This window comes from Melanotaenia boesemani, chromosome 15 (genome assembly GCF_017639745.1).
Source record: "Melanotaenia boesemani isolate fMelBoe1 chromosome 15, fMelBoe1.pri, whole genome shotgun sequence".
Classification (NCBI taxonomy): Eukaryota; Metazoa; Chordata; class Actinopteri; order Atheriniformes; family Melanotaeniidae; genus Melanotaenia; species Melanotaenia boesemani.
Window position 1 is genome coordinate 9,270,609 of NC_055696.1, and position 27,723 is coordinate 9,298,331.

General features: G+C 37.9%; 1 protein-coding gene across 5 annotated transcripts; it reads left to right on the forward strand.

Annotated features, from left to right (window-relative positions):
• The first annotated feature begins 2,762 nt into the window (after positions 1-2,762).
• cxxc5a (CXXC finger protein 5a) lies at positions 2,763-27,303 on the forward strand. 5 transcript variants are annotated; one of them, XM_042009348.1, is made up of 4 exons: positions 2,763-3,148; positions 3,682-3,839; positions 14,362-15,371; positions 26,006-27,303. In XM_042009348.1, the coding sequence occupies exons 3-4, from the start codon at positions 14,577-14,579 to the stop codon at positions 26,048-26,050; spliced, it is 840 nt and encodes a 279-aa protein (XP_041865282.1). In that variant the 5' UTR covers positions 2,763-3,148; positions 3,682-3,839; positions 14,362-14,576; the 3' UTR covers positions 26,051-27,303. The 5 variants fall into 5 exon arrangements, with proteins under 5 accessions (XP_041865282.1, XP_041865283.1, XP_041865285.1 ...); XM_042009349.1 differs by having other exon boundaries at positions 2,763-3,114; XM_042009351.1 differs by lacking the exon at positions 2,763-3,148 and having other exon boundaries at positions 3,346-3,839; positions 14,362-14,464; positions 14,559-15,371.
• The last annotated feature ends 420 nt before the right edge of the window (positions 27,304-27,723 follow it).

Consider the following 27,723-nt stretch of genomic DNA (forward strand, 5'->3'; position numbering starts at 1 on the left):
ATAAGGAAAAACAGGCAAAACAAGTTTTAAAGGAAGATGCACTCATTTATTTTTTATGCAGAGTATTTCTTGAGTGGGAATGACCTGTTGGCTGTCATAGTTGTTGACCACTCCTATGTACCGTTTTTACTGGCATACTGTTCTGGCACAACATGGGAGGGAAAAAAGCACCACTAAAGGACCGATTCAAACAATTTACTGTAGCTCATCTATTTCTAAGGTCCTACATAATTTGGAAGCTATATTGTATTTGGATCAGTTATATCATAGAAAAATGTTGCACTTCATTAATACAAAATTTAAGTATATGGAAACTTAAATAAACCTGTCTTTCTCTTCATAATACTCTGATCACAAAGTGATTAACAAACTTAAAAAACTTTAACTGTGTAACTGTATATTTAATAATCTATGAATTTAAGTAAGTTTAAGTTTTAGAATTATTCACTTGAAATGTTATCAATTTTGGTATCAAGAAAAAGGTTTATAAATAGAAAAGAGAAAAAAAAACTATTAAAAAAAAAAACAATCAAACAAAGTCATTTCAGTTTAATTTTTTTATTTTTATTCTTCAGACCATGGTTGCAATGCCTGTTTAAGTAAGGGACAAATGTAAAGATGTAAAGATGCCAATACAACTATCCAAATATTCACTCAAAGACAACAATTACTACATTTTAATAAGATAATCAAACCCTTTTGAAATAGCACAAGAAAGTAGCGCATTAATGTAAAAATGACAAGAAAATAAAAACTTTAACTTGGTTCTCTAAAACACACAGTGTGTTTCCAATTCACTCAGTCACACATCAGTGGTAGCAGAGCTCTGCCAGGCGCTCTCTCATCACTGGCATCACTGCAGTGTGTCTTGTCCAATGAAACTTCAGAATGTAGAATGGCTGAGGATCAAACCAGTAACCTTGCCATTAGAGGACCACCCATACTAACACCGAAGTAATGGTCTGGAGAAGACTTATAATTCTTATATAAAAAAAAAACAACTTTTTCTCTGTGACTTTTGCATAGTTGACAAGATGACCTGAGGACATTTAAAGATGGACAACTATTGAAAGTTAAGAGGTGAATTTTTGTTTTTGCGGCTAATTTTTTTAAGTAAATAAAGTAAAATATAGTAAAATAAAGTAACATAATTTAACAAGCATCTCAAAAATAGACAGATTTTTCTAAATTTACTGTGAAAGTCTATAAAGTTTGCAGTATTTGCAGCTTTCTACAGTTTTGGCGAAAACTGATGTTTCATGTCTCTCCTTGCTTCCATCATTCCTTACGTACCATTTTTTTGGGCCATCTTGCGGGGCTTTCCTACAGTGCTGGTCATGTGTGCAGCTAGGGATGGAGGCCATGCAACGCTAATCCTCCTCCCCAGCTCAGGAAAGTACCCTGCCTCCCTCTGCAGAAAGAAAACAACAAAGGGCTGAGTGTGGCTGCAGCCTGTGGGGTTCAGTGCACCCACCAGAACATGTCCAAGAGTCACAGCTTGCTGCTCCCTCCTACCCATCTATCCATGCATGACTCTCCTTCTCTGCCCCGCTTTTTCTCTGACCCTCTTTTCAACCCGAGAAAAGCACGTAGGATTGCAGGCAGCAATGTAATATTCTTCCTTTACTAGTGCTGACACAGGAAACTTAAGAAGGTTAAAAAGACATATGCACCAAAAGAGTACAAGAACATGGTCACATCATTTCACTTCATGAGTGTATGAAAGTGGAATGGTCTACATTTTACATTTGTATTTTTAAAGCAGAAGATGAAGCTCAAATCATGACACAAAAATTAGGCAACAAGAACAAGATGTCTATATCTATACAAGAGGATTTCAATTTTTGTATGAAATATATTTAAAACAATATTATGAATTAAAATGTAGCTAAATTTGAAGATAATGATCTAATGTAAACGTAATTAATTTATTGACTTTCAATCACATATTTAATGCTTGTTGTTAGCTTGTGCCTAACACTTCCTGGTTGTGATGATGTCAGGACAGTTGGGTGGTGATTTCAGAGAATACAACATTATAATAATAACTGATTAGATTTATTGAAGGCACTCAAAGTGGTTAACATTGTATTCAGTGGTCATTCACTCTTCATTTTATTTATATATATATATATATATATATATATATATATATATATATATATATATATATATATAATAAACGTCAAACTTTGCTCTGTGCTCATTTACAACTTGATGTGAGATTTTGAACTATGTAACTAAAAGGTTGAGTTTCTTTTATACAGCTGGATAAATTTTTGTTATTATTGTTTGCAGTAAAAGATGCAATCTTAACATATTTCTTCAAGTCTTAGGATAAAATATATTATCTATCATCAGTATCTTATGATGGTATCTATTTCTAATACACACTTAGCCTACATAAGTGTCCAAAATAAATTTAGCAAGCAAATTAAAAATAAATTAAATATGAACCAGGTTATTCCAGTTTTGTTCGCGAGATAAGTCACGTTTTCAGTACAATGCCACCTGTTCATACATTGTTAAATTAAATGTGGAATACGTAATAGAACGCTGATTCAAACATACTGATTTTATTTTAAGATGCTTTATCGAAGTCGTGGTTTTAAATGCGCCTGCAAATAAGGAATAAGCCTTCACTGATTGTGCGTACGGAAGTCAAACCCGTGCGTAATTACGCATTTGGTGGCTTTTTGACTTCAGTGTTTACGAAGTGAGTGTCATGTTTATGAAAGCCAGAGCGCATTTATTTGCAGGGAGCTTGGCTGGCTACGGGCAGAGTTGGCTGAACACCCCCTCCTCTCCCTCTCTTTCTCTTTTCAGCTGCCGCGATATTTTCCAGCTCTGGAGCCTCAACCGCACAGCTCGATCGATTCGCATTGATTGTCCCTGACGAGCTGCTCCACTTTCTAGCCAATGTCAGCCAGTCTGCGATCGGGAAGGAGAGAAATGAAGGAAAATCTCTGCCGCCCTGGCGGTGTCATTTCCACACACTTGGGTTGGCCGCCTGCCAGCAGACAGGACAGTCGAAAGAAATGGAGTGGACTTTAGGACTGAGCGAGAGGAGGCGGAACCGGGACTGAGGCGGATATTTTTTGTAACCTTTGCATCGTAAATAACCTCCATTCTCCGCATACATTGATGGGTAAACTTGCTTTACCTGGGTTTATCCTCCACCACGCTGCAGCGGTCTGTACGAAGAGGCCATTGATTTACATATAACACATTCACAAGCATTTACCTTTGTATTTAGAAAGCTAAATCATCGCTCCTCATCCAGGCAGTTTTGTGTGGCTCACGCAGTCGGAATAATAAACAAAGTATGATCAATAGCCTCTAACGTCAATATCTTTAGAATTATACATTCTTTTCCTGTCGTCCCACTGTTTCACTTTGAAACAGCAGCTCACTATCCTTTCCAGCTGTCCAGAAATCAGTCTGAACCACACTCATGGAAGCGCGCGCCTAACACAAAAATCCAGTTCGCTTTTTCTGCGAAGCTCCAAAAATCTATGAAATGTGTTTGCATGTTCCTCTGCAAGCGGGGATGTAGAGGTGGGATTGCAAGGACCGAGAAAGCTCTGGGAACCCACGCGTTCAGCCTCTGAGAAAGTACGCTTTTCTAAAATAACTGACGGTAATTTCTTTTTCTTTTCTTTTTACATTTGTCATTACCAGACAGACACTCTACAGGATTGTCTTCTCAGAGGAGAAGCTGTTTTTCCTGCCCCTTTCTTTTTTTTTCTTTTTTTTTTTTGGTCACCATTCGGCACGGCAGGCTGAGAGACGGACCGCTCGGACTGTGGGAGCCCTCCCCTCTGCTCGGATCAGCTTTGGTAGGTGCGAATAAAATTGGCTCGTGTTTGCAAATATGCAGATATATGGAAGAGGAGGGAGGAGGGGTTGGAATGGAGGGGGGGATCATACTTTGTTGAAGTCTGCTGAAAGTTGGGATGTCACCTTCATATAGGATCAAGTTATAGCAGGGTGCATCTGTGTATTCAGAAATGTGCAACTGCAGACCATGCTGGTACGGCAGATTGGCTACTGTGCTCCAGCCCAGTTCCTATTTTGATCTACTTATTCTAACTAGGGAGGGAAAAAAATAAAAATTAAAAATAAAAAAAAATCTTATACATTTACCGATTACCGTCGTCTAGAGGCACTGATGTTTTTGCTGTGTGCGGGGGTGAGGATGTCTTTCATGCTCTTCATCTTTTCAGAGAAATTGTTACACGCATATAGTCAAGCACAGATCGCAAGGAGACCAAAAGTCCCAGTATTTTTTCTTCTTTTTAAACGAATTATCTGTTAATTACTCAAGTTTACGCTTTCATTTAACGTCGGGGTTAACGTACATGAGGTCGAGCAACCTTTTTACGTTATAATGGAAACTTTTACTATGGTGCCTTACACATAAACATAAATCGGTTGACCAAGGGTTACCATGCAAGTAGAAAAATACTTTTTCCCCCCCTTCTCTATATGTTTTACTCCCACCGGGCATCATTAGAAAGTTGCCAGGTAGCTTTAGACGCGCTACCCGCAGATTTACTCTCGCCCCCCTCCCCTCTGCAATCCTCCACCACTATAGCAACTCCAAGTGCTCTAAATGTATGCGAATAATTTGAAGTCACAGTATGCACGGCGTGGTTGTTTTTCTACTCTAACTTTTTGTGTGCATAGCCTAATTAGGGGGGGAAGAAGACGCAGCAGGTTATGGACAAAAGATGAAGCCTAGAATCTAATTACTGCCACCAGGCTTTCTAACCTCCTCTGCGTTTGTGCGTGCGCGCGTCAGTCGACTGGAAGCTGGCTGGAGGATCAGTGAACGTGGAGCTCACCGTAGACAATTACCAAGTCCGCAGGCAACGCGCCTCAGATTCGCATCGCGTGAACTAATGCATTTGGTATTCTCGCGTCTCTTGAGGTGTTGTCAGCTGCTCCGGACCAAATGATTCACAAGCATGCAGCAAATCAGGCAACACCCCCCACCCCTCCCACCACAACCACACACACACACACACACACACACACACACACACACACACACACACACACACACACACACACACACACACACACGTCTGTTAATAAAAAAAAAAAAGAAAAAAAAAAGCTGTTACCTGGCACCTGCGCATGAAGTGACGTCAGTGTCGAAACTGATTCAAGACTTCACACATGGACTCATTCACCTGACATTTGAAAGCAGCCTAATTGACAAACGCTCATGACACTTTTCTCCCCCCAATTTTGTCTTATTTGACTCAGCTGTGATTTCAGTTAGCCAGACTTTTCACATCAGTAATCGAGGAATAATAGTTTATTGGGGGAAAAATGTCCTGAAGAGTCAAACTTGTTGGGACCAACTCAATGTTTGTTGAATATTAAGCGATCATATCATCCCAGATTTATGTCAAGTGTTTTTTCTTTCCTAGTTTTTAGTTTTTGTTTTGAATATGGCAAAGGCTTACACGCTCAAAGTGAAAGAGTAAACGTACAGTGGTCCTAAATGCTCCCCTTCTTTCCTCCATCAGCTATTGATTAAACTAAAATCGATGACTGAGCTAACCAACCATCCATCAGTCAGCTGTCACTATATTGTGGGCTCACATTCATTTGTACACAAACAAATTTTTCTTTGGCATTCAGGCACAACAACTGGTGTTAAATCAAACAGAAAACATCTGATTGTCTATTTACGATAACAAGACAGGTTTAAATATATATTAGGATAACAGCAGCATGTGAGTGTGAATGAGTACTGAACAACATTTACCAGCAGTGTGGCTGTTTGGAATTAATAATACGGCTGCTGTGTTACAGCTATTAAATTCACTCACACTGTTGATTATATAAGATTTCTTTGTGAATGTACTCAAGAAACTTGCTCATACTAGATTTCTAGCTTATTGATTAAATAAACTTCTAATAGGCTTTGTATATTGACAACAGCTGGGCTGAAAATACACATGTGCAAATAGACAACTTTTTTTGTGCAAATTAATGTGTAAATAGGGAGATGCACTGCAAACAGCCTGAAGGAGAAACAGCAGACTAGGACATGCTTAATGTGTGCTCAAATAAGTTTTTTTTATGTATAAAAAGACTTTTAACTGAGTGAGGTGAGTCAGAAGTTTCTAAAGTGGGGTGAAAAGTCTAAATGCTGAGGAAAGAAGATTCCTTGTTTTTTTTTTTTTTGTATTTCCTTTAGCCAAGGACACACTGAAGCATCCTTTCTAGAAAAAAAATGTGTCATCCCTCTTTCAAAGTTATAATTATTCTCGTTCATAGTTTCATCACTACTGATGTGTGTAAGCTGCATGATTTTATGGCTTAAGAACAGTTATACTAATTGGAAGCATATAAATGTGAGGACATGAGGATAAATATGAGTCATAATGTGACAACCACCATATGTAATTTCTATGTAACGTTTTTTTCCTAGATTAAAAAAAGAAATCTTTTCACAGAGTTGTTTTGATTTATAGAGATTGATTGAAAGAGCATGCCTAAAACAGCCAAGGTATTTTAATGTGCTTGTAGTGCATATTTGAAACACTTGTAGCTTCACCAGCAGACCCATGTGGCAAGGAAGTGTCAGCTTGATTGTTTTTCTTTAATCCTCACACCTTCTTCTGCACATCTATCCTTGAGGTCATGATGTTCTTCTTTCTGTTCCAATAATAAAACAGAAAAAAACGTTTTGTGGGGTGGCATGGAGTGTTTAAAAAAATGGCCGATGAGACCATTTTTATTTCATCTGCACCCCTGTTTTTTATTTTATATATTTTTTTCAAGATAATCTTAACTTCTCATCAATGATGTGGAAAAATGTGTTATAGTGAAGTAATTTCTATTGATTTTTACAGCTTGATTACATTAATAATCTTTTCAGAGATAATTTGAATTGGCAAGTTAACCAAAAGCAAAAGGTGATGGATATATTAGCCAATAATGTTTTTACATTCTTCTACAGATTAAAAAAAAAAAAAAGGTCATGCACAGTTCTTATAAGGGAGCTTTAGACTAAATTGACACAGTATTCCTGGTTTCCAACCTGTATGCTAAGCTCATAGTAACCTAGCTTCAGCTTTATCTTTAACAAACATTTTATCATTTAACTCAGTATGAAGCATGAAATTTTTCGTTTGACTGAACTTAACTGTGGTTAGGTTTTACATTGTTTTTACAGATAGAATAAATGTCACATATTGTGCCTAGAAGAGCGCTTTGGACAAAAATTCTAACAGTTTTCTCATGTTTCCATCCTGTATACCAAGCTAACAGTTTTGTAGCTTTAGCTTAATATTAAGCATGAAGCAGAAATATCTTATCATCTAACTCACATATGTCAAACTGGTCCAGCAAAGGGCCGTGTGGCTGCAGGTTTTTGTTCCAACCAAGCAGCAGCACACCAGATTTGACTGATTCAATCAACTGATCTCAGTCTTCAGACAGCTGATTGGTCAAACTGTGTGCTCTTGGCTGGCTGGAACAAAAACCTGCAGCCACACGGCCCTTTGCTGGACCAGTTTGACATGCCTGATCTAACTCATAGTATGGAGCATGAAAACCCATTTGTACAGATAAAATAAATAATAAGCAAATATTTTGCTTATAAGGGATCTCTGATCAAATAATGCTAACAGTTTCCTCTTGTTTCTAGCCTGTATGCTAAGCTAAACATTTTGTTGCTGTAGCTTCTTATTTAGCACACATAAATGATAATTGACCTTATCATCTAACTCTCCGATTTAATGCAAGAAACTAACTTCATAAAATGTTTAGTTTGACTGTATGCCAATCAGAGGTCACTGACACTAAGCTGCAAGTTTCATGCAAATTATTTTATTAATACAAACCTACACAGTGCAGTGAGGAATAATTTCAGTGTAGCCAAAGACAGAAGAATTAGTTTCCTCAGTATTCTGTAGCGCAGCAATGTCTGGGGAAAAAATATACATATATCATGCATATATGATTTACATTGAAGAAATATGCTGTTTTCAGTTTTGCATTTCATAAGATTGTTTTCAAAAGATTGGTGCATGCACTGACACCAACTTCATTGTATGTAAGTGAGTTGACACCCTGTTGCCAATTCAACAAGACTAGCTTCAGTCAATGTTGAGATTTTCTCCAACCATCTGTTCTAATGACCAGCAGCATTTATAACTGTAGCACCGTTTTTCATTATGCAGCATAGTTTGCTAATTACACTGATTTATTTTCCATAAAATGGAAGTAGTCATACTAAACTTTATTCTTTCTTTGTGTGCTTCATTTAAAGTGCAAAGACTTTGTCTGTCATGATGGTAAGGCTTAAAAAAATAGAAAAAGTCACACCTCTACACTGTGACAGTTTACCCTGCTGCGATTTGAATTGTCAAAAAAGAGAACATCAATTATATTTGTGGATGCTTTGATTATAGGTTATCAGGATGAATCTGTGTTCCACAATCTAAAATTGAGCTATGCTATTTTATGCCTGTTAAATGCATCACTTTCAGTTGTTGGACTATATTGATCTTTTGGACCTTTTATACCTTTGTCTTTATCTCTGTTCACAAATCCTGTGTAACATGTGTGCTGATAGAAAAAACATGAAAGACCTAGGGGAGTATCAAATACATCTTATATTTACACCTGTTTTTATGCTGAAGCACCTTAAAGTGCAATAAATCTGTCAACAGACTGTTGACTTTAATATGTAATCACTAACTACAGGGACTTCTTTGGCTAATTTGCAGAAACCTTTAGTGTAAAGCCTTCTTAGTCACTCCATTCTGTCTATATATAACAAGAAATTAAGTGAACACTCTTCCAGGAGTAAATAATATCAGTGATCTGTTTTCAGCAGAATGACATCAGTACTCTCGCAGAGGTGCAGTTGTGGTTTAGGAGACAGTTCACATGAGGACATAAACCTTCTGTATGATGTGAATGAGTCTGAGAAACCATGATGCTTGAAGTAGAGGATGGTGATTTGCCAAAGACTGCATGACATGCTCAGGATTTATGAAAATGTGACAAAAGGGAGACGCATTTAAGGAAGATGTACACCAAGCAGAAGTGACTGACCATAAAACTTAAGAACCCCAAGTGCCATAGTTTTCATTTGATAAAAAACTACATAGATATCCAGCACATAATTATAGTAATAATCCATAAAAAACTTAGGACATCCATTGTCCATTCTAAGACGTATACAATGCTTGTTTTCAAATTTGTTTTCTCTAATAAACAAAGCATGAATTTATAATAATGAACTATGAATAAAGCTTGTCAGTTTTAGGTCACACAGGAGGCTGGGGCCAGTTTACGGTCAGTTAGATTGGACTTTTGTTTTACACTTTTTGTTTGCAGCTAATGTTTGTTTAGGGTTAAGATAAAAGGAAATAACGAAACGTTTGTGCTAAAATTTACTTCTTTATTTTAAGGGAATGGCTTTGTAAGTTGAAACATTTGACTCCTACTCAATGCATATTGTCTTGTCCCAGTTAAACAATCTAATAGTGAAATTAAACAGTGATGTTTAGTTTTCACAATTTTTTAAGCTGATATTATATGATGTAGTGGACTGAAGAGTCTATGTCACAGTTTGGGTGAAGATGGTCAAAATCAACCCCTTTTCATCCATTCCACGTTTAGCACATTTAGTTGGAGAGAGGAAGGTTTTGTTTTCTAACTCAGAGCTATAACTGTCAAAAAGTCTGTTTTATCTAAAGTTATAGTGCTTTCCAGCCCAGACGCCAGAAAATATGTTGCTATTTTCTATTTCTTGAAACCAGAGATATGTGCAATATGTATGTTTTTCTGTATGTTGGTGTTTTATTTCTTTATTTTTTTAACACATGCATTTTGTCTGCATTTTTTGTCACCTTAAACAAGAGGAGAAGAGCAGTTAGATTCATGGAGTCAAACATGGGTCTATCAACTAAAACCATCTGCAACCCCCATCCTACTTCTTAATAAAGCCCCATTTGGCATTCAGTTGTGTATGTGTTCTATAAGTAAAAAAAAACAAAGTATATTTGAAAAATTTGATCAGGCATGTAGATACTAGGTAAATGTAAAAACAAACAAAAAACTGTATAAAACAAATATTTGCAGTTTCCAAAAACACGAAAGTGCATATTCTCCTCCTGACTGGATAGTTCTGTATTTTCTGAAACCTAACTAGGCAGGTTAGCTTTGCTGCCTAAACCTAACAATGCAGCAGCTGACAACAGAAATACCACAATAATTTGAAATATAATGATGGGACTGAAACTTAAACCTTCTGGTATAAATCCCTCTGTTTTGTTTTTTTTTTTTACCAACCAAATGAAGTCATAGTTGCTCATTAAATGATGCTGATGTAAATTACTGCACTGCATGCTGAAAAATGATGCTGAAGGCTCCTTACTTAATGACAATATGCAATGAGTTTGGAGTGATAATGTTTTGAGTAAAAGTGCGTCTTGATAGGTAAAAATGCATGTCAAAGGAGTGTTTATACAATAGTCCTGTTAAAATCCCAACAATTTGTCTAAACATCAATATTTTAGTGAAGACACAAAAGAAATGCAAGTCTCACTGTATTATACTGTGGCTGCTTGAGGACTGACACAAAGAAGTCAGAAATATCCATGTCAAGTACTGAGTGCCATCAATGCCATCAACATCTTTACTTGAAAGTTGATCTTTTTATTTTTTAAGCCACTGGTGTCATCAGCAGGTCAGCTGTTGAATGTGAACAGGATAATGGTGTTCTTCCTGAATCGCTATACTACAGCTAATCATCCATACACTTGAAACTGTTTTCATGAGCTGTTGAGAACTCATTTATTCTAACAATTGATAATGAGGCAGTTCATTAATTATGTGGGATACTTGAGTCATTTGTCATATTTGCTCTATTTAGAGCATTGATGAAGCAGTTAGATCCTTTTTCAGGTTGCGATTAACCAAAAAATAATTTATTTTTACAAGTATTAAGCTCTGATTTAATAAAAGTTATAGAATTATATTGAGACAACACATAACATTACATTTATGAAATCAGTAAACCACTAGGTGAATGATTTTTCATATCCTGTATCCCATGAAACCACAAAGCTTCCACGTATCACTGTGATGGGTTCCAGTGCTGTTCACCCACAACTGAGCACAGATGCTCTTACCGTTGAGATGGTTTTGGGAAATCGGACCCTGGTCACTGCTGCAGTGGGAGAAACTGAAACTATGGGGCTGAGGGGCTGCGGAGCTGGCTCTGGTTCGCTGGCGCCACATCCCCCTGAGCTGGTGAGAATGTGGGGGCTGTTCTCTTGCCTTTGAAGCTTTACCTCCCACTAATTCTGGCCTTCCAATTTCCACACACTGCACAGACACCCCTCCTCACCACCACCACCACACACACACACACACACCCCTCACCCCCCTCCATCCTCTTCCCCTCCCTTTCCCTTTGTTTCCCTTATAAGGACTTGCCCGGCCATTTCCTCGGCTTTTCTGTGGGAGGTGGGGTGCTTGTTTGTGAACATGGACAGGTCAAGAGAATAACAACATAGTTTTTCTTTTTATAGTAATCTCAGGGATGTTATGCTATAACACGCTGATGCACATTATCTCTCTCACTTTTCGCTCATTTTGGGACTTCCTCATATTCCCAAGAACCCCATTTAATATTTGTCCAAAGTAAGGTGTGCTGCCCCTTTGGTCTTTAAAACTGAAAAAAAGAAGGAAGGAAGAAAAACAAATGACTGACACAATCTAATGAATGAGCAACTGAATCAAACCAAAGGTGACGTGTCAGTAGGCTTCACAAATGACTTTTTGAGAGTTTAATGAGGGACATTTATTTATATTCTATCATATTTTTTATAATCAAATCAATGAGAATAAAACTGGTACTCAATAAATACAACCTTTTTTTCAAATGAGTGAACTGCATTCAGTTTAAAACAGTTAATTGGCATTGATGCCATGTCAAGTTACACCCAAGAGAGATGGATGGCAAATCTCAACAGAGGTGCACCTAACAGAGACCCATAGCACACAACTGGAGAGGTCAAAGATGTCTACTTCAACCTTAATGTGAACAAATGAAAGTGTTTGAATATAAAAGCCCTTATTTTGTTAATCTGAAAAAGATTTACTGTACCCGTGAAAGGTTTGGATAGCCAAATTTTAAATGAATGTGTACTTGTCTAAAGAATTTAAATAGATAATTTCATGTATTCATAGCTGTAACTTGACTTTCAGGTGAGAATGCACAGCAGACATTACCCTGTAGTTTGTAGCACATTTTCTTTTACCAAAGAAATTTCTGCCCTCACTACAACTTAATTAATTAAATTTTATTATAGCAGGGATTTGGCTCCCCACCTTGTTACTACTTTGCTAACCAATCATAGAACCTGCGGGGAACAGGGTTTGCTTTGAGAGTTAGCAGTGTATAAAGTTTGATTGTTGGATTGATGTGTTAAGGAAAGAATTACAGCTATTATAAAAACTGATTTTCTAAGGCTTTGTGTTCATAAATGAGTCACTGGTTGGATACTGAAACACCCTTTATAAGTCATTCAATCATTCAGTTATTTATGTTCATATTAAAATGCTATTATTTATTATTCAATAAATGCTAATTGCAGGTATCTGAAGGCCTGCTAAACTGACAGATTCTCTGATGAACAAGATGCATTCAGATTATATATAAATTTAGTCAAATGTATTTAATTAGATTGGACTGTTGGGTTACCAACTTTACTTATTTAATGACTGATTATGAGTCTTAACATTTGAAGCCCTTAGAATTACTGGACGTTTAAACTGTAAAACAAATTGGCATTGGAAACATGTTTACTAGTGAACCTTTAGACATGCTCCATTAATCTCTACATTTGTCCAATTTTATGAACCTTCATGTTGAATTACAGCTTGTATAATGTCCGATCTGAAGTGTTTTTCATTCTCATCATTCAGATAATGTTTTTTTCAGATATATGAGGCAGTTTTTAGTCAAATGCTCTAAAAATATTTTGTACACCAACTGCTTGCTGCCTAATGGCAGAAAAGCTCATTTAGATTTTATAAGCAAGGAAGACATAGGGTGTGTCTCAATCAGCGCAATTACGTGATTGCACTGGAATGTATGGCAATGGAATATAACGGTCCTACATGCGTGCCTAATGGCAGCCCAGCTCTGTTACTACCTTTTCAGGGACAATCCGTCCATCTAAGTTCTTCCAAACTCTAAATCCAAAATAATACATTTTTGCACGTCATCATACTTTATGCTATCAAACGCCTTTAAAAGGCCTCATTTGTGCAATGTGCATTTGTGAAAATGAAGGAAGGATGCAGAAAACTTTATACTGAAACGTTTTATTAAAATATTTCTCTCTTGCCTTCCCCTCTGCTCCACAGCAGCGTCCTAGCTCCAGGCGGTACTCAGTGTCACTGCTGGCTCGGTAGTTTTTGGCCACAGTGACCTATGGTGAACACACATTGGCAGCTCATATGAAAGCAAACATTATTTATGTTTATATGTACTTTATGGGTACTTTGCAGACTCTTATTTAAAGTGATGTCATGGACTCACAGCAGTTATTCAATCATAATTCTAATGTATTCTAATGTATACAGCAGCATGCTACATGACAGCACCCGGGTCCAACTGGACCCACAGCAGTCTGACTACCACTTAATTATGATGTCCCATCTTGTTTAAATCCTTGCTTGTGTTCTCAAATGTAAGTCGCTTTCAATAAAAGCATCTGCTAAATGAATGTAGAATAGAATAGAATAGAATACCTATCTCTTCTCTCGCTAACGACAGTTCTGGATCTGATCATTTGTTGGAGGCTGCAGTAGAGTTAGAACACATAAGTGCTAGCAGTTTTTTAGCCAGTTTCGCGGATGTAGATAGGCTATAAGTTTTAGAAATGATTAATGTTATAGGTTCTGTATGTTTATTTATCATTGTTGAACCTCCAGTTTAAGCATTATGGTGTCTGTGGCGTAAACGAAATGGTCCTTGATGTAAAAACTGACTTGGAAACACCAGTTAGAGAACTGGTCCGTTTCGATAGTACCACTGAGTAAGCAGTAGCTGCAAAGATTTACAAGATTCTATTCTATTCTATTCTATTCTATTCTATTCTATTCTATTCTATTGCATTATGCACTTAAATATGCTGTTTGAAGTTTAGAAGTGTGTAAATCCCTAGTAAATCCTTAACCATGATTCATGATGAAATGAATGTTAGTTATGCTTAGAATTAGATGATTTTGGTCAAAAAAATATTTTTTTCTTTTATCAGTTATCATTAATGTGTAACATACACTCTTTTCTTTTTTCTATGTGTAAAGTTTCCTAATGGCAAATGGAAAAGCGTGGATGAGGGCTGAGCTGTAGAGGGGGCAGAAGGCTTCGGGGCCTGCCTGTCGTTGGCTGTCTGATTGGTCCACTCAGGTGAGACACCTCTCTCATCGGGGCACAGAACGGACCGGGAGAAAGTCCTTCCACATTTACCCCTGCCCCCTTTTTACCCTCACCCCCAACCCAGGCACGTACGCTCTGGACCATGTCTAACGGGCTGTCGGAAGGGGGCCAGACAGAGGACCTGGAGCGGAGTAGCTGCAAACAGGACTCTCCTGTCATAGAGCGCAGGAATCGCAGTGGCATCATCAGCGAGCCCCTCAGTAAGAGCCTTAAGAACTCTCGTACCCTATCCCAGTACACAGCAGTCTCCTCTGCTAACACCAATGGACACACGGACAACAATGCGACTAAAAGCCACTCGGCTAAGCCTCAGCCACCCCCACCGCCCCAACCCACTGTCTCTGCACTGACAGCAGCCAAGTTGGACCGAACCTTGGAGCAGGTTCTGGAGGGACAGAATGGCCTGCTGCACTTTGCTCAGGCAGCAGCACTGTTAAAGAGAGCCGGTATGGAGCACATGCTACTGCCTGGGGGCATGGGGGTGGGAGTTGGCGGTGGAGAGGCAGGCTCGGGGGCTAGCGACTTGGAGGGTACGTCTGTCACGGACGCCGTAGGTGGTCCTGTTGACTTCCCATATGGAGTAGGAGGTGGCTTCCCCTTCAACCCAGGGCTTTTCATCATGACGCCGGCTGGAGTGTTTCTGGCGGACAGCGCGTTACACATGGCCGGCCTTGCCGAATATCCAGCACAGAGTGAGCTGGCCTCTGCTATCAACTCCGGTAAAAAGAAACGAAAACGTTGCGGCATGTGTCCACCTTGCCGAAGGCGGATTAACTGCGAGCAATGCAGCAGCTGCCGGAATAGAAAAACGGGCCACCAGATCTGCAAGTTTCGCAAATGTGAGGAGCTGAAGAAGAAGCCTTCTGCTGCTCTGGAGGTAAGAATATGGCCATTTTGATGTGCTATTACTTTGTGAACTGTTCTGTATGGTTTAATTATGTATAGTGTATAGTGGCTAGTGCTTCTTTTAATTCTAAGTTTGTTCAATCCTCAACTTTCCTAGATCAGAAGAATCAGCATTGTCCATACCTCTGTATGACTGCATCATGTCTGTTGGGTCTCATCACAAGCACAAATTCCCTTTAAGTTGTATATGCAATATGTTGAGTAGATCTAAAAGGAAGGACTGAATATGTTGGACTTTTAAAAACAAAGATTACCACCTGGAAGCACAAATTGGAAACCTGCATGTTGTTCTCACTTAAAGGAAATAGTATAGGGTGTCTTTTGGTGAAGGGACTGCACAAGCAAACTTGGTGAGTTATAGGCAAATCTGGCAGCTATTTTGTGTGTTGCTCCATCTTGCGGCGCCACCATTACTGAGGTGGCAAGTTGTAATTACCTTATATCTGCCGACACAGACAGCAGTATGAATATCTGGACTAATAACGCTAGACAGTGTCAGTTAGTCGCGTTAGTGTCAGACAGTTACTAATATGGGTATGTTATCTGGAGATCTCAAAGTTATTCTGTTTTTTTAATATCAGTTAGACATCATCATCATCATTAATAAAAAATATGATTCATCTGAAAGAACCTGATTTTGATAACTGACAATCCACACTGGAATATAACAAAAGAAATCTCAATATTATACGTGATCAAAAGTTGGTAAAGACATCGTTTCAAACTTTTGCAAAGGCTGTTAGTTTAGTATTTTGTCAGACATTTACCAGTTATTGACTGAATGAATTTTATTTTCTGGTCAAAATGTTCCCCTGAAAAGAATAATGTTACATTTAAACAATATCTCCCAAATTAGTCCTTTACACTCACCAACACTGCAACCTCTTGTCTTTTAACCCGTTAGCAACATTAACTAGCATAAGAAACGCTACCTGTTGCTCCACATTAAGCTGGAATAAAATCCAGTATTTCCTCTGCCATGACAGTATGTAATTTCTCCATTGCTGTCTGTATGTCTGGTGTTCTTCCTCGATGCAAATACACTGCCATCAATGGACAAAGAGTGTAAACTACTGCCCCCCTCAGAGTCTCACAAACAGCTGTGATTTTCGTGTTCACTTTTTACCATAATTATAGTTTTTCACTGCAGTTCAAACAGCCAAGAAATGCACAAGTCCTTCCACATTTCCTTTACATTTTTTAGACAATCGTCCAGTTCTCATCTGTTCTGCTTACACATGCACAAAATATGTCTCAGCAATGGTGGAGGGTCTAATTACGGTATTTACCCGGATTAGTCTATATTGGTGGGTATGTTCAGGATACATGATAGGGTCTCTTGACCACATGACCACACATGCACCGCGGCCACATCTATCAACTGGAATGATGATTCATCTCCTAAAACACAAGTCTGTACTTTTCCAAAGATGATACCATTTGATGACGTGCTCTCTATAGTGGTATTTTGAGACCTCCTTGAGCATTCTTCTTCTTTTTTTTTAAAGGAAATCTAAAGAAAAAAGTTTGTGTTGGGGAAGAGTGGCAGTAATTGCATATATGTGTACAGTATGTGCTTGTATGTTAGTATTTATGTGTGAGTATGTGTGTATGTGTGTGCATATAATGGGGTCCATCTGGCTACAGAGCATCATCTGGAGCACCAGGTGTCAGTGTGTCACATGGACCCCCCCCCCCCCTTCATTCCCCCACTCCCCCTTTTGCCTCTGCTGCCCTTCTCTTCTTTGACACTCCTGCTCATCTAAATGGCCCTCCATACTTTCTGTCCGTTACCTCCATCACCCTCTGTGGCCTAACTAACCCTGGCTGTGGTGACATGCTGCCCGATCATGAAATCAATCTCAGCAGATGTTCCATCTTAAAGGAAACAAACTTTTATGCATAATAGTGTAATTTTGTCATTACATAATAAATTGATAGACATGTAACACTGTGTGAACATAAACTAGCGGAGAGGCCGCTGGTGTAATTGACACAAACAGGATCTAGACTTCAAACTGCTAATGGCTTTACTACGATCTCTTTCTGATGTTGATTGAGAGTGACAGCCTGGCCTCATGTTTGCAAGCTAAAAGGTTAGTTGTGCAGTCCCAATGTGCTGAGTTTAGCCTTCCATAATGAGATACTTCTCAGTGTGTTTATTAGATGAATTTAAGTAAGGCAGGCTTTTTTTTAATGCCTCTTTCAACCTCAACAAAAGATTTATTGAGATTTTAAATGCTTTAGTAGCACAGTTTATGTAGATTGATTAATAGTTGCTCACAGAGGTCTTAAACTCTTTAATACTGGCTGGATAATTTTGTTTACGCTGTCACTTCGTAACACACATTCCTCTGGATGCACAGATCAACAGAATATTTTAATATTTAATTGAGAAAGCCATCCAGCAATCTTTCATTTTGTCTTTTCTTTTTCAGAAAATATTGTTTTCAGTCTGCAGGACTTTTCTTTTTTTTTTTTTTTTTTTTTTTTACCAAAATGCCTCAGGCGTATTTAGATATTTAATTTTGTAGTAAGAACACAGATTTTTTTTCCATCTAATGCTTCTTCTGTATATATATGTTTTTCAGATTTGCACAGTGGAACTGTGTACCAACACTGCGACATCTGATCAGTATTTCTGACAGTCTTGCAGAGTTAGATTAGGTTTTCATTTGCCTCTCTCTCAATCCGATGAGGAGTTTTTTTAGCTATTCAGACTTTAACTGTTTCTCCACGATTACTTTTAATTCTGTCAGTGTGTAAATACAATAAACATAATGAGCCAGGACCTGATTTTGAGATGTTCAAAATAGGCCTTCCTAATTACAATGCATGAAAATACAAAGTCTTAGTTTTCTTACTTTTCAGTCTTCAGCTACGTTCTCTTTGCCTTTTGTCTTAACAGTGGTCAGTCATCATTACATGTGATAAAAAAAAGAATATAAGCAAGCAGAGGTCCAGAGACATCCAGGTCATCTCACTAAACCAGACAAAAATAAGGTTACTTCAACAAATCACTAAACCAAACGACAGCATGTTGGTGTGCTTGACAAACTGTGGAGTGGGTGCATCATGACAGGTGAAACCATACATACTGTCAGTGCGTGACACAGATGAGAACAGAGTTGGTGACATTGGAGTTACATGCAAACAATAGTATGGTTTACACCGAGGCTGCAGCCTGCAGTACTGTATTAACACAAAACACAGGTTCGACTTACATTACAGGTGACTATCTGCAAAGAGGTCTGTTAAATCCTTTTAGATTCAGCAGACAGGTCCTTATATTGTCTTCTCTTTTTGGTTTCTTCTCTAGCTAATGCGTTAAGTTTTCTATTCTGAAATCTGTTTCTGTGTTTGTGCTCAACCTGCTTTTCAGAGCCAGTTTTGCTGTCTGTTGTGGGAATGATGCTATGCAATTATATGATTGTCTGTAATTACCATGACTCAGCATTCCACTTGGTCATTTTTTTTGCTTTAAAAGATCTATAAATCATTATTAAAACTTCATTTATAGTGATAAACGTGTACAACTTGATCAATTATATGACAATATTTGCAAGTGTTTGCATTTTTAAAATAAATGAACATCAAGTTTGTGACACCATGAGGCAGAAAGCTTGCCTCAAACTTCATTACGTCTCTCAAGTGATATTAAGCTCTCCAAATTTTCACAATGGAGTAATGCTGTGTAATGTTGTATGAGGTAGAGACAGAAGTAAATGAGTCAAACAGAGTTTACTAAAGGTTCATTCACGCATTGGCCCCCAGTCACTACAGACACTAATGGTGGTACACATTCAACTTCTATGCCCTGTGTTAATACTAACCAAGGAAACTGCAACCTGAATACGCTTTTCTAACTTCTCATAACCTTGTATTTTCTCTGTGGGCATCCATTACAAAACCAAGGACGTGCAGTTAATTAGAGAAGTTTGTGGCAGCTGATTGTCAGAATGAATGTTAAGAACTCAAAAATGTACAAATCACAGATATCGTCCTACTTATTTTTTTTAAGGCTGACTGTAACAAAGTGATAGCCCTAAAAACCATTTCATATACTAAATATACTGAAACCTTGGATGAAAGTATTTCTTGAAATGCATAACCCTCTTATATAGCATACATAGAAAATATTATTGTTCTCATACTTGCTAAGAATTAGAACAGTGTTGTACTCATGAGTAGCAAATTAATAAGGCACTTTATTTGTCTCTGTTAAAAATTCACTAGAATGGTAAAAAGTGTCTTTTACAGGTGGTATGACTACATATCTGTGATAGAAAGGTGTTTGATTTTAATCACTCACTTGCATTTGATGTTGTTGTGGCAGTTAGCCCATAAGCAGTTGTTCATAACAGTGATGCCAGACTAAAGCGCTCTTCATATTCATGAAAGTTTACAATTAAACAGGTCACTATGCTGCCTATGCTGCTTATAGGATTTGAGCTTCTTTGTTGCCAAAGGCCATTTCATATAATATTAACTCAAGTATTAACTTTCAAAGCCTTCAGCTAAAATAGCAGTCTTATTACTGATGCCGATTTTGGTAAGTGTATGCCTTGTAATAACATGGCAGATTTCGTTCTCCTGGCATTTCAAACTCTCCTCTGCTTGCTAATTCATATAATAAATCCATCAAGGAATAAAAAAGATGACACCTGAGGTTTTATTATCTTTATCTGGCTGAAAGTGGATTGTGCTAGGCTAGAATAGGTCTATCTATAACATATTAAACAAGTGAAGTACCAGATCAGCACTGTAACGTTGTAATAATTTAAATGGGGCATTAAATGGAAGTGATAGAGTGCCAGATTGGAGGTGTGAGTAATTCTGCAGATACAATGAAAGTTTTTGGCATGAGATTCCCAAGAGAAAGGTGAACAACACTGAAACCAGTGTGGGCCACTCCTGAACATCTACCTAATGCATGAACCAGGCTTTAACCTCAGTCACCTGCAGTATATATATATATATATATACAGTATATGTCTTTAACAACTTCTTTTTGTTATTGTTTTGTCTTAGAATGTTAATTTTGACTGTTTTAAAGATTGGATTTGTCAGCTGATAAAATCTATTACAATCCTAGTTTAGAAATAGGGTGTAACTTAGTGTGGAATGTATATTCTTTATCAGGCAGGAATCTGCAGTGATTTGATAGTAAACCAGTGGAGCAGCTTCCATTCTCTGCAAACGAGTTGTGATAGGAAAAGAAATTTTTCAATTTTGCCACCTTATTTTTCCTGTTATGAACTCTATTAATAATCTAGTAGCAGTCTTAAAAGGCTTTATTACGTCAACAGCTCTTGTTCAGCAGGTGATTAGATCAGAGAATACAGGCGTTTGGGCCACACTGTTAGCGAATGTGATGTCATCTGTGCACGCTAAATGTCAGAGGGTGAGATTTATAGAGAATGAGCAATGTCAAAAGTGAGAGCAAAGAGCAGAAAATCGGCTGTAAATCACAAATGCCAAAACTGATAAACTTATTACGTTAACAATTCACCTGTCGGTTGCTCTTTATCATTATTTAGTCTAAAAACATGATGTTTGAAGGTTTTCTGCTTCCTATCAACGGGTTTAATGCATATTCAGTGCAACTTAGGCACCACCTGTGCCAAAGCTGAAGATCTCCTGGCTCTCAGAATCACAGTGAACTGCAGTGAGTCGCAGCTGTAGCTAAGACAGCCCCTGAGTGTCATGTTTCCCTCCAATCAAAGATGGAAGGGTACATCCCCATCTGTTGTGACTATTATACTCAGTGTGCACTTTTAAAAGGGGCATGATCTCCTATTCAACCTGTGTCTCGTGGTCAGTTTGCTGGACAGTTTCGGCTGCTTTTCAGCATATCTATATATGTGCAGTTGTTAGTCAGAAAACATGAAGGAATATCTCAGCTTTCCTTTTCTTTTTATTTTTTTACTGTATTTGCATTGAAAGTTTTTTTTTCCCCTCAATTGTTGATACGAGTCTGCAAGCATATGCACGTTGGTACACAAGTGCAGTCCAGCAGCAGTGTGCTTATTTTAAGGATGTTGATGGTTTCCATTGAAAGCTCACGACAGCTCAAAGAAGAGCGTAAAATTGGCAAGTGAGGGGGAGTTAGCATGCTGAGGCCTTTGCCACCTCATAGCTCACTGGCTGAAGATGTCTGGATTTATTCTGGGAATGCTACATTTGAGCGGAATAAGTGGGAAGGCAGTTCCTTTCTGCTCTATGTCTGAATACCCTCCAGGGGTGTCAGTCTCAGCACTGCTGTTCAGTGCAGAGAAAGAAGGAAAGTCAAGGTTTGGAAGTCGTACTCTACCTTGTTTTTACCTGAATGTCACCGTACTTTGAGGATGTTCTGATGGGTGGCTAATACACGTTATAAAGATATTATACAATAAGACAAGAGCTGAGGTTTGCCTACATAAAGTAGTATATTTTACTATTAAATGTATAGGTTGTGTTCACGACTCTGCTTGTTTGTCATTAGACACTTCTAACACCTGAACACTCTCTTTTCCCCTGAGACCCACTTTGCCAGCGTCAGATGCTGATATGGGAGCAGTGTATTCCCTCATGGTCTTTGCTGCCTTCCAGACACTGTACACCAGACAGTCAGGACAGCGGAGACTCATACAAACTGACAGGCATGCAGACTGACGCCGAGATACAGAGATGTGTGGGCAAGTTGCTGGGCAGACAGAGGGACAAGTTGAAGTGAACAGGGAAGGTTAAAGGAGACAGACAGAGAGCGAGATGACACTGTGGTTCCCAAGTTGTCACTGTATACTTACCTGAACAGAAAAAGTAAGACTTTTCATTAAAAAAAAATAATAAACTGATTTGGTAATTCACTGGTGGAAAAGGCTATTCACGTCTAGTGACAGCTTATGTCACCAAGTTATTTAATAAGGTATTACAGGCAACTGCTTATGCCTGCAAAAAAATATTATTTTTAGATAAAATGGACACTTTTAAATGTATAAAATTAATTTTGCAAAAATGAAACAGGAAAAAAATCTAGTTAAGGGAAGCATCTACATGTGAATGATATATCTTTCCTTATAGAGAGCAGCATGACACACAGTTTATCGTAAACATAAACAAATTTGCTTTTGCATTACATGTATAAAACGTTGAAGGTTTGAATCATCTTTCAAACCTAATTTGGTTTGGGCATTTTCAAAAAATATTCAAACTGATTTAGAGTAGCTCTCAGACACCTATGTTAAACACAGCAGTAGGTTTAGAAGCATTTCACAGCATTTCAACAAACATAAACCCCTGACATGCTGTAGTTTTTAAAGACAGTTATTACAAAAACATCTGCTTCAGTGTTCAACCTCATGTCTATAAAACAGTTGTTACTTGGCATAAATATCAAGGATTAGACTGGAATGCTTGGACTTGTAGCTTTTAGCTTTTATCAGTGTACAGATATCTTTATCATTACTGTCATAGTTACGCCTAGAGCTCTCTCACCTGATTCATTAATGGATTAGTTGACCAGCAGAAAATGAAAGTATTTAGATAACTAATCATCCATTTAGTGAACATTTTCTGATTCCAGTTGTGTTTTTTCTCTTTTCTTTTTGGTGACATATTAACATACAACCATGCATTGGAATAAGTGGGTCTAGATAATGACTGGATGGATGGATATTAACATGTGTTTCACTATGTATATGAAAGCAGATGAAATGAGAAAATTAAAGACATGCTGTGACTTCTCTGAAACTAAGTTTGCTTTTATATTTCATGGCCAAAATGAGCAAACAAACAAAAGAAGATAAAAACATAACAACAGGGAGGTGAAACAATGGCAAAATAATATATTTGTTGAATTTCTACTTATGCCATTAAGCATGTATGGGTCAAACGAATGGATCAGAATATGCATATTATTGCCTTCTGTCCTGGCTGGATGTGTTTAAGTAAGATAAAATGTATCAATACATAAAATATTAGTGACAGATAACACTTGGAGGACAGAACGAGCTTTGGAAAAGGTATCAGAGCGCTTTGGCAAATAAATATCAAAAGTTTATGCCAGCTGGAAGTCACTGGTGGTTTGATCCAGTTGCTTTTGTTTTTCTTTTTGTGAACAGCAGATCATGTTACATCCCACATACGCTACTGTATCTGAAGATGCTTTGAGTTCATTGTCTTGGTTTGTGTTTATTTCTTTATTTTTAGGGAATCCTGACAATTCCATGAACACAATAAGCAAAAAGCTGAGCGGACCCCTGAGGCACATGCCAAATTCAGGATGGCTTAAAGTAGCTTACAGGAACTTGCATCACTAACACCTAACAACATGCTCTTTCCTTTTGTTGTGTATTACCCAGAAAAGGTTTGTAGCATGCTAAAACAAATGTGCTTGCCTTTGTTAAAAATAAATAAATAAATAAAAAAAAAAAAAACACCATTGATTTTAGTGATTGGCCACTTTACACCCACAGATCCCATCTGTGTGAACTCTTGCAATCAGTGTTGGTGAAGGAAGGAGGTTTTTTATTCCTGAAATGCTGCCATTTTTCCATTGATTGCACATGTTTGATAATGAGGAAAAACAGCATTACTGCTCAGTCAAGAGTTGTGCTGTTTTTCCTCCCACACATTACGTCATGGTCAGTCCAGCCTTTACCAGCTTTTCAACATCTGCGGCAGCAGCAGATGTTGCCGTCCTCTGACTGTCTTAACAGCTGAGTGCTGCTGCAGAAAGGTCATCGCAGAGATGGATGAGAAGCTACCACAACTTAACACAGACTGTCAAATCAACTTGGCAGTATGTTGGCTGTTAACCTCTGGGTCATTTGAGCTAAAAATTTATTTTTAGAACATACAATGTATGAAGAGCTTTAGTTGTTTATGTACGACACGTGAGATGAAGTAATTCATTTAGCAGCACCAGCAAAATATATTAAATCCACACTTTCTACATCTACATCTTTTAAACATCTTTAAAAAACTGCTGCATTTGAACTATTGACATATTCTGGCACATGCATAGAAACTACAAACAGCACTGTGGTATTCAGCGTGTTAGCTGTCAGATTATTCCTGATTGAGGCAATTTAACAAATAAAGCACCAATGAATTATGTTTGGTGCTGATGAGTAGAGTTGTTACCTTGTTCGATGGCTTTTTCTTTGAACAAAAATGTTTTATTTTTGTCAGCAGGAGTTAACTTTCAGAATGAAAGTTAATGAAACCCACAGAGCTTGAATCCTGCTGTCATTCAGTTTCATGTCCAGATGTGAACAATAGCAGCCATAAGAACACTGTTGTGTTGATTCAAGAGTAGATGAATAGTTAAAGTGGGCCTGAAAAAGTAATTAAGGTTGGTATTGTTTTTAGTTTCTAACTAACTTCACTGAAATAATTGGCCTTATGACTCAGAACTGCCTTTGTGGAAAAATGATAATTTTACCCCAGCTGCATTAGAGAGCTGTGCAACAATTCACCTAAAAAAAAAAAAAAAAAAAGTATCGGCTCAGAGCAAATTAAATATAAGTTTAATGTCAATGCCTTCTGTTTTCGGGGTGGCAATATGGATTTGTGCATTGTACCTGTTTGCACTCACACTATGATTTCATATTAAAACTTCAGCTGTTTAGAATTGGTATAAAACTGAATCTGATTCCAGTGTGTATGAGGATTTTAGTTTTCAATCTCACATTTTGGTGTGATTTTGGGGGTGTACTGAGAGAGTCAGTTAACATGCGACTGTGTGTGGAGGTGTGTGACTGCACTTGAATACATATTGGTTCGGTGTGAGAGTGTGTGTGGGTGCATAAATGTTTGCCGAGCTCCTCCTGCCTCGCTCCAGGCAGAGCTGGCAAAGGAAGAATCTGTGCTGCAGAATCGAGCTGCACTTTGCAGGACGCCATCCTTGCTGCGGCTCTGGGGACCTGAGCTGCTCTCTATCTCCTGACTGGCAGGCTACTGCTGAGCCTTGCAGTTGCATGCATGTGTGCTATTCCTTCTCAGTGCAACCAGGCACACTGATAACCACAGCAATAGAGAGGTGGGGGACGGAAAGCGACATAGCCATTGACAATGGTGTGGGAGAGCAACGTGTGTGGCGCTAAATAATAAATGTGGCATATTGGGTTTTCTGTGAGGCAAGGGTTGAAGTCTGTTCTATAGTGGTTTCACACATGCTCACCTGGGGACAAAGAGTCGAATACAATTAGTGCTGAACTGATTAGCTATTTAATTCATTAGTTGATTGACATTAATCATTTATTTAATTTGTCCACTATAAATTCCTCATGTTAACACATTCTCAATATATTTTTTGTTGTTGTTATTGTATTGTGTTACAAATTGAAAGTGCTTGTTTTTTTGTTTTTTTTTTTTAATTGATTGAACAAGACAAGCAGGAAAACCTTATATTTTAAACATTAAGCACCCAGCTAGTTGTAGCCCTAAAATAAACTAACTGTAGGATCAGCAGTTTAACTTTATACCTGTTTGTCAAGTTATGCTAAGGACTCGATGTAGAATTAGATTTGCAAACACAAACTTTTCATTAACAAGCACAACCTTCTCCTCTCTCTCGTCTTTCCTCCCCTCCTCTCCCTTGTTTTCTTGTGTTTCTCCAAGAAGGTGATGCTTCCCACAGGAGCGGCGTTCCGGTGGTTCCAGTAGGACTCTTCCTCCACTCCCTACCCAAAGCTCTGCCATCAAGTGCAATGCCAACTCCTGGATTGTGTCCGGAACAGACACTGGTTAATAGACAAAATAGCAAGAAATAAAATTATAGAAAAAAACAAAACCAACAAAAAAACAAAACACAAAAAAAAAAAGAAAACAAAGCAGTAAAAAAATCAATCAGATAATGGATGCACCTACTTATTCCTTGAACCAAAAATGAAGCGTTAAGAAAAGCATCTATGGCAACTTTCATTCCCTTTTCTATGTTTCCATTTTGGTACTTTTTGTCCTTTTCCCCAGCAGGTTTTTTTCTGTCGCTTGAACATGGAACTGCTCATTGCCAGAAACAGAAATGACGGACTGAGTGTGGACAATCAACTTATTTCTGTGTTTGGTGTTAATGTTGTTCATGTGTGGAAAGATACAGTACTTGTGTAGAGAATGTAAATTTACAGCTATATTTTAAAACTAGTGGCTAATGGCAAACGTTATTGTAATTCCTCACCATTATGTTACTTAAACCCTTGTCTATTTTATGATTATTCTGTCGAAGGGTATAGTTTCCTGACAGATCAGTGGATGTCCTTTGAAAGACAGGAAAATGTTTCAAATTGTGATGCTGTCAATTTCAGATTGAAATGCAACACAAGATTATTAATGGGCAGAGCTCCAGCGAGCCTTCACTGGGCTGAAGCTGCTTTTTGCCAGAGCCGTCACTACTGTAATCTCCTCAATAAGCCCTCCTCTGCATTTCTAAACTTTCCCTTTTTAGTGAAACTGGCAGCCTTATGTTACTGTGGCCCTACTGAGCAAGTGCCAATACTGCTCAGGGCAATAGCACCAAGAGACAGCACTTGCGCTGAGTCTACCCTACTGAACGCACTGAGAAAAGATTGCATTTTTTAAAAGATTGTTTGTTTATTTGTTATATTTTCATGATTTTGTTATGTTGCTGGGTAGCTACAGCTTTGAAAAATAACCAATCTTTGTATTTGTTTAGAAAATTGGACTGGTTTTGTGAATAAAAAGGAATGCATGTATTTGTGTCAAAATTTAAGGTTCTGATGTTTGTCTAGTTGTCTATCTGCATGTATTTTTTTAAACAGCTGTTTTGACTGACTAAAATATTAAGTATACATTTTCCCACTGGTTAAGAGACATGTTCCCTTTTCTTTTATAAATGGATGCTATGGAAAAATTCCTACTCCAGCAGAAGTCATTAAAAGTAAAGCAGGTGGTGGTATGGATGTCCTTGGTTTGACTGAGATCTCTCACTTCGTGCTGATGTACTATCCTTCTATACTGGAATGACGGAGCTATACTATGCTAAAATATAACATCAGTGATTTAAAAAATGTTTGAATTAGAACAATTCTGATTGGTGTATCTTCATAGTGCATGAAAGCTCCCAAAAATCCTTATTCTTTGAGATCTTTGAGACACACGCCACTCAGTAAATTTAAATTTAAATTTAAAGTTAGAAAACACATGCTATAAAAAGCATGATATTAGTGATAGTCAATCATTACTGATGGAAAGTTGTGTCACTACTTCTGTTGAAGAAAAACCCTGGTCTGAGTGTTTGGGGTTGAATGTGTGGCAAAGTTTGGATGGAGACACAGATAAGTACAAGCCGCAGTGATTTTAAAACCTCTCAAATATGTGGT

Coding starts and splice junctions, on each gene's coding strand:
- cxxc5a (XM_042009348.1), top strand. CDS start 14,577: ATGTCTAACGGGCTGTCGGAAGGGGGCCAGACAGAGGACCTGGAGCGG. Junction 15,372..26,005: donor AGCCTTCTGCTGCTCTGGAG/GTAAGAATATGG, acceptor TGTTTCTCCAAG/AAGGTGATGCTTCCCACAGG.